The sequence below is a fragment of the Propithecus coquereli genome, unplaced genomic scaffold, assembly GCF_000956105.1.
Source record: "Propithecus coquereli isolate 6110/MARCELLA unplaced genomic scaffold, Pcoq_1.0 Scaffold580, whole genome shotgun sequence".
Taxonomy (NCBI): domain Eukaryota; kingdom Metazoa; phylum Chordata; class Mammalia; order Primates; family Indriidae; genus Propithecus; species Propithecus coquereli.
The window spans coordinates 789,323-799,216 of record NW_012151730.1 but is presented as its reverse complement, the minus strand read 5'-3'; the positions used below and the strand labels follow the sequence as shown (position 1 = coordinate 799,216).

The window sequence follows — 9,894 nt, the reverse complement described above, 5'->3', positions numbered from 1 at the left end:
AAAAAAAAAAAAAAAATACTAGGAAACAGTCGAGAAAAGGGAAACATAAATGAGTTCATGTGGAAAGAATCTGTTTCAAGTCTTTAAATTCGAAAACAAGTTCCCTAAAAGCTCTTACTTACAGAAGAAATCAGATAACAAATGTAGATGGAATGACAGACTTATCACCGTTTGGCAGCTCCCAGAGTAATATTTGATTCAGGCAATGATCATCAATGAATGCTAAAATCAGTGGGTGAAAAATTAGTGGGGAATAGGATGCTCACATGGCTTCAAAGTATTAACCCACAAATACTTGCTAATTACTAAAGAAAATTGCACATTTTAGTATAGATAAATCTGGTGGTCACCACTTTAACTGAGTGATCAAACTTAGCAGCGACAAATCGTTTTGTGCCTCCAAATATGGTGCAAGAAGAAAGGCCTAATATCACCTGTGAAGTATTTTTGCCAAAAGTGTTTAACCTGAATCTAATTATGAGCAAGCAATCAGTCAAATCCAGAATGTGGGACATTTTGCCAGACTTCTTCCCTGCACTCTTCAAAAAAAGTCAATGTCATGAGAAATAAGCAAACAAATAGCAGGGTTAGAGAGTATTGCTCTAAATTAAGAAACTACAGAGGCATAATAACCAGAAGAAATGTGTTGGATCTTGAATTTAAAAAGAAAAAAATAAAGAAATAAAGCAGCTATAAAAGCATTTGGGGGGAATTGGGAAAATCTGAATATGTAGTATATGTTAGATGATATTAAGGAATTTCATAGGCGTGATAATGATATTGTTCTTATATAAAAGTATCCTTATTCTTCACAATGTATGAGGAAATGTTCAGGGTGAAGTGTCATTCTGGCTGCAATCATTTCAAATGGTTCCACACACAAAACGCATAATACGCACGTATACATATACATCCAACCAACCTAAACATGTTAAATGCTAAAACTATAAGATGCCATCAAATTGGGAAGCATGAGTGGGTCTTGCATTTACCCATTGTATCAATCGAGGTGCAGTTAGAAAAACAGAAGCCACTTCACGTATTTCAAGTATGAAAGGTTTTAATGTAGAAAAGTAAAGGTTTGTAGAACTGTTTCAAGGGCTGGAGGAATGACCATCTCGGCTTGCAGTTCTGAAGGACTGATTCTCAAAAGCTCACCTGTAAGTGGTTACAAATGGGAAGCTCACCTAATGATCTCAGCCTGCAATACCAAAGCATGTGATTCCTAAGAAGGCCAGCCAGAAGCTGCTCGAAACCCCAACTCTGGCCATGCTTCTGTCTGCAACTGTCAATGAAAAGTAATGGCCTCTCCTCTTCCATCTCACACTGGCTGACTCTAACTGGCCCATAGAGAGAAGGGGATTCTGGGAAATGTAGTTCCAGGTGTTTCCTCTGCATCACAGAAAGGACCTTACAAGGACCTTGATTTGCAAACAGACAATCCAATGCAGCTCTATTTTATAGCATAGCCTCTTTCGGTTTGAGTTACCAGGAAAAACAAACACATTAGAGTACCACAAATGCTTTCTGTTATTGTGGAAAAATATACATAGCATAAAAATTATCATTTTAACCAATTTTAAGTGTACATTTCAGTAGCATTAACTACATTCACACTGTTGTGCAACATCACCACTATGCATCCCCAGAACATTTTCATCTTTCCGAACAGTAACTCTGTACCCAATAAACAATAACTCCTCATTCTCCACTTCCCCTAGACCGTGGAAACTATGATTATACTTTTTATCTCTACACATTTGGCTAATCTAGGTGCCTCATACAAGTGGAATCACAAATTTGTCCTTTTGTAACTTGCTTATTTCACTTATCATAATGTCTTCAAGGTTCAAGCATGTGTCAGAATTTCATTTTTTAAAGCTAAATAGTATTCCATTGTATGGATATACCACATTTTGTTTATCTATTCATCTGTTAATGGACATTTGGGTTGTTTTTACCTTTTGGCTATTGTGAATAATGTTGCTATGAACATGGGTGTATAAATATCTGTTCCAGTCCCTGTTTTCTATTCTTTTGCGTATATACCCAGAAGTGGAATCACTGGATCATATGGTAATTCTACATTTATTTTTTTGAGGAGCAGTCATACTGTTTACCATAGTGGCTGCACTATTTTACATTCCCACTAGCAATGCACAAGGGTTCCAACTTCCCCACATCCTCACCAATACTTATTTTCTGCTTTTTAATTTTAATTTTTAAAAAATAACAGCTAACCTAATGTATGTGAAGTGGCTAGAAATGCTTCTTTTAAGAGTAGAGATAGAAAACCATTGAAAACATGACCTTAGCTATGCTCAATCTGCTGTAGTGGGAATCCATTAATTCTTGTTTTGTTTTGTTTTTTTTTGAGATAGAGTTTCACTCTGTTGCCTCAGATAGAGTGCAGTGGCATCACTGTAGCTCACTGCAACTCAAACTCCTGGGCTCAAGCGATGCTCCTGACTCGGCCACCTGAGTAGCTGGGAGTACAGGTATGCACCATGATGCCTGGCTGATTTTTCTATTTTTTTAGTAGAGATGGGGTCTCGCTCTTGCTCAGGCTGGTCTCAAACTCCTGAGCTCAAGCAGTCCACCTGCCTCGGCCTCCCAGAGTGCTAGGATTACAGGTGTGAGCCACCACGCCCGGCTAAGCCATTAATTCTTGAAATCACACTCTTGAAATCTTGCTTTCTTTGGTGTGACAGTTATAGAATGCCTGATTTTTAAAACATCTTTGAGATATAATTCACATACCATAAAATTCATTACAATTTAATGGTTTTATTATATTCACAGACTTGCACGACTATAATATCATCAGATCTAAATTTAGAACTTTTCTCATCATCCCCAAACTAAATACTACACCTATTAGCAGTTATTCCCCATTTCTCCCCAATCAACTCCCACCCCCTGCAGCCCTAGGGAACCACTAACCTACTTTCTGTCTCTACAGATCTGTCTTTTCTGGACATTTCATGTAAACAGAATTATATAATATATGGTCTTTGTGACTGGCTTCTTTTACTTAGCATGTTTTCAAGGTTCATCTGTGTTGTAGCATGTATCAGTATTTCATTCCTTTTTATTGTCAAATAATATTCCGTTATATGGATATGCCACATTTTGTTATTCATTCATACTTGATGGACATTTGGGTTGTTTCCACTTTTTTGACTATAATGAACAATGTTGCTACGAACATTCATGAATAAGTTTTTGTGGGGATGATGTTTTCATATGCCTTGGGTTTATACCTAGGAGTAGAATTGCTGGGTCATAGAGGAACTCCATATTTAACCACTAAAGAACTGCCAAACTGTTTTCCAAAGCAACTGCACCATTTTACATTCCCACCAGCAACGTATGAGTGTAGAATCTCTGAGTTTTAACTGGGCACTGGGCTGAGGGCCATTCAAAATAAAGATGACCTTTCCCAGCCTTTCTTACAGGTAGTGTGACTAGTTCTAACCAATGGAATGGGAGAAGAAGTTAAGATTTTGCCCTTAAAAGAAAGGAGAGTACACTCTCCTCCCCTCTTTCACCTTTCCAGCGGCAGGATGGGGACATGGCGGTGAGCTATCTTAGATCATGTGGACAAGGGTAACACCTAGGGATGGAAGAGCCTCCAAACCCTGGACAGCTTTGTGGAGCAGTGCTGCCATACCAGCACAAATTTTTATGTGGGAGAAAAAAGAAATGTCTAACTTGCGTAAGCCACTGTTGTTTGGGGTCTCTCTCAGACTAGCCAGATTTCTAATTTAACCAATACACTTACTTTCTTTGATTCTTCTGTCTTTTGATGATTCTTCCTCTCTGACTGCCCCTCTTTTAGGTGGGAGGGGATGCTCCAAGCACCAACTGAGAATACAGACCCTCTCCCTCCCTCTTGCAAATCGTGCCATCTTGTAGTTTGTTGCTTCCTCCCTATGGGAAAGAAAGAGAAAGCATGGAGAACTTGCGTCTGCTCTTCATTGTCCTCCACCAGAAGTGACCCACTTTTTCCTGCTCCCACCCCAGTAGCTGGAACTAATCATATGGCCCCAACTGGCCCCAACCTAATTGTAAAGGAGTCTGGGAAATGCAGGGGAGTGCATGGATCTTTGGAGAGCATTAATTTTCTCCACTGAAGGCTTCCTCTGTAGGTCATTTCCTCTTAGATTACCCATAAATAATGGTGTTTTCTGACCTCAGTTCTTTTCTTTCCTCCTGATACATACTCTCCCTGGGTTATCTCATCCAATTCCAAGTCTTCCACTGCTACTATCAGCCAGTGACTCCAAAAACTCAGTCTCCGGCCAAGATGTCTCTCCTGGGCGCCAGACATCTATATCCAAGTGCCAGAACATCTCCAGTGGAGGGCCTTCGGGTACCAGGCAACACCAGCCTGTGGGTACAAATAATCAAAATCCAGATTTTTGGGGCTCTCTACTCCCATATTCTTTCATCTCTTGAAAACACACCCTTCCCAAATACTCTGAGTCTCCCTTCTCCTTTGATAACTGTAGTTTTGTGCCTGACTTGTAGTTTCTGTTGCTTTTTTATTTTCAAATACATTTTTTCTTAGGGGGCTTCTCAGCCATTATGCAAATAGACCCCAACTGGGCTTGCCCTATGCCTGTGGGAAAGCCAGCTTAGGTTCAAGTTAGGACTCCGTTAAACTGAACTCTCATTTTCTGTCCCAATCTGCTCTTCCTTCAGTAGGCTCCTGTTGTTGGTTGAGAGGAACGTTCATCCACACAGTTGCCCAGAAACCTGGGAATCATCTGAATTCCTTCCCCTCCTTCACCTCCCTCATCCAATCAGTCACCAAGTGCTATTAATTCTGCCGCCTTAATATCCCTCAGATATTTACTTATCTTCCAACCCTCACCTCCATGCCTTCCTCAGGCCTTCATTACTGGATTAATTACCTGGATCACTGAAACAGCCCTAAATAGTCTCCCTGCCTTCTCTCTTGTCACCCAAATGTCACCCTGAGTGATTGATCATGTACCTTTCAGTGATTGCTTGCACAAGGCAGTGACATTGAAGCTGTTCAGCAGGGACTACTATTGTCCCCTCAAATCCATTCTCCTCTTCTTCCTGAGTAAGAGTCCTTTTTCAGCTGGACATACAGCCACCCAGAACAAAAACTACATTTCCCAGCTTTCTAGTAAGCTAAGTGTGGCCATGTGACTAAGCTCTGGCTGCTGGGATGTCAGTAAAAGTGGTAAGAGCAATATCTGGGATGTGTCTTTAAAGGGAGGGAACACGTCCTTCTCCTTTTCCTCCTTCCTGCTCCCTGGAAGGTGGACTTGATGGCCAGAGCTGGAGCAGCTGGAACTTGGGCATGAGCCTCTTGTTGAGGATAATGGTGCAACAAGACGGGAGGAGCCTTGGGTGTCTACATTCACATAATAGAGAAAAATAAAATTGTGCTATTCTCTTTCTCTCTCTCTCTCTCTTTTTTTTGTCACTTGTAGCCAAGCCTAATACAAACTAAGTCTGAAAAAAATCAATAAATGTTTGCCAGGAGATCAGCTATTTCAAGCAGTGGGAATAGCATGTATACAGGGCCAGGGTCCTGAGAGAGGTGGCGTGCTCAGGGAATGCCAAGGTTTTGTGTGGCAGGAGATGAGACAGGAAATGAGCGGCATAAGCCATCATAGAGGATGAGTTGAACTGGGAGGACTGTGGCAGAGAGACCTGGTGGGGGTTATGAACACAATGAAGGTGGGCGATAACTGGGGCTGTGACGGTGGTGGAACTAGAGGAGAGGGGATCCATTCCATATACATTTAGGAGCAAGAATCAGGAGCTTATGCATGCGTGTGCGTAAGTACACTACATGGAGTAGACATGTCATCAGAGGAGGATCTGGGCTGTTTGGCTTGCTTGCCTCAGAGGCCCTATGCATGGAGTTCAGCTTTTCCCCATGGGGAGAATCATCCTCTTGCTCCAATTCCTTGGGTCCCGAGTCCCCGGCCCAGATGCCTTTTACCATCTCATCTTCACCCTGCCTGGTGTCCCCTGCTTGCTCCAGGACTATTGCAGGATGTGGGAAGGTCTTTAACCCTATGAATGCTGGCTCTTCCCAGGCTGCCTGAGTAGCCTGTGGTGGAGCTGGGAAGGGCTGTTGAGGTTCTGGTCGGCAGCTGGCCACTGTCCCTATCTGGCCAGCTGGGGCATGGTGCCTCTGAGTAGTTGTGTAAGAGAGGGGCCCTTGGCAGACAAACAGCCTCCTCGCTGTTGATGGGCCAGCCAGTAGGTCGGTGAACGTCATGGGGCTTGGGGAGAACTGGGTGAGGAGTTCAGCCCCATTCCTAGTAAAGCTTCCCAGGAAGCCCTTCTCCACTGGGAAAGTCTCCTGATACCAAGGCACTCATTAACCCTCTGGGTGCCAGGAACCGGGCAGGAGGTGAGCTCTGGGAGGCAGCTGAGGTCAACCTTCTTTGAACCTCCACGTGGTATTTACTCAGAGCAGTTGTTGCCAGAAGCCCAAGCCCCTGGAGTATAAAGCAGAATGTCTGCTCTCTGTGCCCAGATCGGAGCAGGTGAGCAGCGAGGACAGAGGGAGGGAGGTCGGAGTCCCAAGGGAGGGGATTTCAGGGGACCTCAGGAGAGAGCAGGTGAGGGGGCAACCAAGACATCCTTTTGGAGCCACTGGGGCAGAATTGCTTCTTCCCCCTTCATATGCCTCAGTTTTCCTGCCATGAAATGGGAGTCAGGAAGACAGGTGAGCCGGGGAGAGGTGGCAGAGGAGCCTAGGGAGCTGCTCCTGGGGTCTGGGAAAGGTGGTGGCAGGGAGAAGCTTTGCATAGCTCCCTACTGTGTGACTGAGGTGAGAAAGAAGCAGCATCCCCCATGTCTGAGAACACGCCTTCCCTCCCAGCCTCCCAGACTCACCTAGGTCAGTCCTCTTGAGCCCCAACAGCTCTGTGCTCCTGACACCCCACGGAAGGGTTAACAGGATTTGGGGCAGGTTGCCCCTGGAGCAGGGCCCCCTGGAGCAAGTTCCCTAGGAGGTGTCCCTGCCTTTTCATCTTCACCCTAAGTGGGCCTCCATTCTTCTTTCTCAGAGCTGATAATGGCAAGCATGGCTGCAGTCCTCACTTGGGCTCTGGCTCTCCTCTCAGGTGGGTCTCCAATCCTGACTTTAATGTGGGGGTGCGGTGGAGGCTGTACTGAGGGGCCTGTGCACCCCGGGGGAGGAGAACCCAGCCCTTAATCACCCTATCTCTATCCACAGTGCTTTCAGCCACCCAGGCCAGGAAAAGTTTCTGGGACTACTTCAGCCAGAGCAGCAGGGACAAAGGCAGGGTGGAGCACATCCAGCAGCAGAAGCTGGCACGGGACCATGTGTGAGTGGTGAGGGCAAGCGGTGTGGGAGAAGGGAGGAGACAGCCTGGGGGGTGGGGTATGCGCTGCCTCTGAAGCTTCAACCTCAGTGGTCCCCACTGGGACACAGGAACAGACTGGTGCCAGCTCCGCCCCATCTTCCGGCAGTCCAGGGCTCTTCAGCCTCCCCTGCCCACAGACCCCCGCCTTGACGTTGCTACAGCTGCTGTCCCTTTGCTCACTGAGGCGTGGGGCTCGGGATCAACCGAGAGGAGCCCCACTGGAGCCCCCATAATGAAAGGATGATGTGAGAGTCTTGGGGCATCTGTGCTTGCTTGGACAGTGTTGTAGGTCTGGATTTGCACATGTGATGTGTTTGTGCTTCGTGTGCGAGGAGTTGAGGGTGGCCGGGGCTTAGGACTAGAGCACCCGGCCCTGGGGCCACCGCCCTGCGTCCTTAGGAGGATCAGTGCGCGATGTCTCTGGGGCAAAGGAGATGATAGGGGCTGGCGGTCTGATGTCCTGGATATCTGTCCCCTTCCCCAGGAGCCTGAAAGACAGCCTTGAGCAAGACCTCAATGACATGGACAAGTTACTGGAAAAGCTGGGCCCTCTGAGTGGCCAGGGGAGGGAGCCTCCTCTGCTCCCACAGGACCCAGTGGGCATGCGACAGCAGCTGCAGGAGGAGTTGGAGGAGGTGAGGACACGCCTGGAGCCCTACATGGCAGAGGCGCACGAGCTGCTGGGCTGGAAGTTGGAGGGCTTGCGGCGGCAGCTGAAGCCCTACACGATGGATCTGATGGAGCAGGTGGCCCTGCGCGTACAGGAGCTCCAGGAACAGTTGCGTTTGGTGGGAGAAGACACCAAGGCCCAGCTGCTGGGGAGTATGGACGAGGCGCGGGGCTTGCTGCAGGAACTGCAGAGCCGTGTGGTGCACCACACCGGCCGCGTCAAAGAGCTCTTCCACCCGTATGCCGAGCGCCTGGTGAGCGGCATCCAGCACCAAGTGCAGGCGCTGCACCGCAGTGTAGCTCCGCACGCCGCCGCCAGCCCCGCGCGCCTCAGCCGCTGCGTGCAGGTGCTCTCACGCAAACTCACGCTCAAGGCCAAGGCTCTGCACGCGCGCATCCAGCAGAACCTGGACCAGCTGCGCAAAGAGCTCAGTAGCGCCTTTGCCAGCGCCAGCGCAGACGGAGCCGAGGAGGGGGCCGGCCCAGACCCCCACGTGCTCTCCGATGAGGTGCGTCATCGACTCCAGGCTTTCCGCCAGGACACCTTCCTGCAGATCGCTGCCTTCACTCGCGCCATCGACCAGGAGACTGAGGAGGTTCAGCAGCAGCTAGCGCCGCCCCCGCCAGGCCACAGCGACTTCGCCCCCGAGTTCCAGCAAGCGGACAGTGGCAAGGCCCTGAGCAAGCTGCAGACCCGTCTGGACGACCTGTGGGAGGACATCACCTACAACCTTCATGACCAGGGCCACAGCCATCTGGGGGAGTCCTGAGGGTCTACTTGCCCAGGCCCACTTCCCAGCTCCTTGTCTGGGAAGCCCTGGACCAGAGGCTCTTGCATGGCTCAGTTCTTGAAAGTGGCCCATTGGGTGGATGGTGAAGGGTCCTGCCCAGGATAGGCGGGGCCATGGAAGGAGCTACTCTCCCTAGCAATATCTAGCCTCCAATATCTAGACTCCCCATCTGGATGCATTACACTCACCAGGCTTTGCAAACCCAGCTTCCTGTGCTCTTTTGGGAATCCTCCTGAGTGGCTCCATTCAGGGGTGAGGGAGTAGGGAGGGAGAGGCACCAAATGTGCGGGTAATTACCTGCAAGCCTGTTGGCCATAGTGCTGGAAGCCTGTGCCACTACGTTCTGGAGTTTGGTTCCTGTCATTTCTGACTAATTGGTGGCCACTGCTACAGCTGGTCCACAAAGAGCACTTGTCTCCCCAGGGCTGCCATGACAGCTTCTGTTAGGGGAATAGAAGGGAGAAAAGAGTGAAATACGGGAAGAGCATCTGATGGTACATGTGTACACATCCCTGCTGGCTCTGATGCTGGTGGGTATGTATGCTGGGGGCTGCGATCGAGAGGACAGAGCCCGTATTTCCTTACATAGCTCTGCATTTAAGTATGGGACTGAGCCCTCCAAACTCTAGGGGCTTCTTAAACCTCTGGGGAGCACACTGTGTGCCCTCCCCATCTCCAGGCCCTCCCTCCTGACTCCAGGCTGAAGTCTAGACTTCAGGCTCAAATGAAATCGATGCTTATGATGGAAGTTTGTTTGCCTGAAATGACTCTCATTTGTACCGTGTCTGAAGCAGTCACCTCACCACTGTCCCCAAAGCACTCTCATCACCCACTCCATTCCCTTCCTGTTCTTTCTTAGTGACCCCCTCACAGCCTAGGTCTGTCAGAGGAGCTGTGGCTGGGCTCTGCTTCAGGGCACCTGGCTAGATAACAGCTGTCACACCTGGGGTGTGGGCTTGGGTCAGACAGCTGTCACACCTGGGGTGTGGGCTTGGGTTAGAGATCCTGCTTCTGCACCTGCATGGCTCACCAGCCTGCTTATCACA

General features: G+C 48.3%; 1 protein-coding gene across 2 annotated transcripts; it reads left to right on the top strand.

Moving 5' to 3' along the window:
• The first annotated feature begins 6,384 nt into the window (after positions 1 to 6,384).
• APOA5 (apolipoprotein A-V) lies at positions 6,385 to 9,592 on the top strand. 2 transcript variants are annotated; one of them, XM_012658328.1, is made up of 4 exons: positions 6,385 to 6,542; positions 7,068 to 7,124; positions 7,238 to 7,349; positions 7,873 to 9,592. In XM_012658328.1, exons 1-4 carry the CDS (start codon positions 6,512 to 6,514, stop codon positions 8,825 to 8,827), a joined length of 1,155 nt encoding a protein of 384 aa, XP_012513782.1. In that variant the 5' UTR covers positions 6,385 to 6,511; the 3' UTR covers positions 8,828 to 9,592. The 2 variants fall into 2 exon arrangements, with proteins under 2 accessions (XP_012513782.1, XP_012513781.1); XM_012658327.1 differs by lacking the exon at positions 6,385 to 6,542 and adding an exon at positions 6,577 to 6,724.
• The last annotated feature ends 302 nt before the right edge of the window (positions 9,593 to 9,894 follow it).

What these genes read in the sequence shown, in the direction of transcription:
- APOA5 (XM_012658327.1), top strand. Translation starts at nt 6,682, where the DNA reads ATGCCTCAGTTTTCCTGCCATGAAATGGGAGTCAGGAAGACAG. An exon ending in AATGGGAGTCAGGAAGACAG is followed by an intron (nt 6,725 to 7,067) that starts GTGAGCCGGGGA and finishes CTTCTTTCTCAG; the next exon opens with AGCTGATAATGGCAAGCATG. An exon ending in GGCTCTGGCTCTCCTCTCAG is followed by an intron (nt 7,125 to 7,237) that starts GTGGGTCTCCAA and finishes CTCTATCCACAG; the next exon opens with TGCTTTCAGCCACCCAGGCC.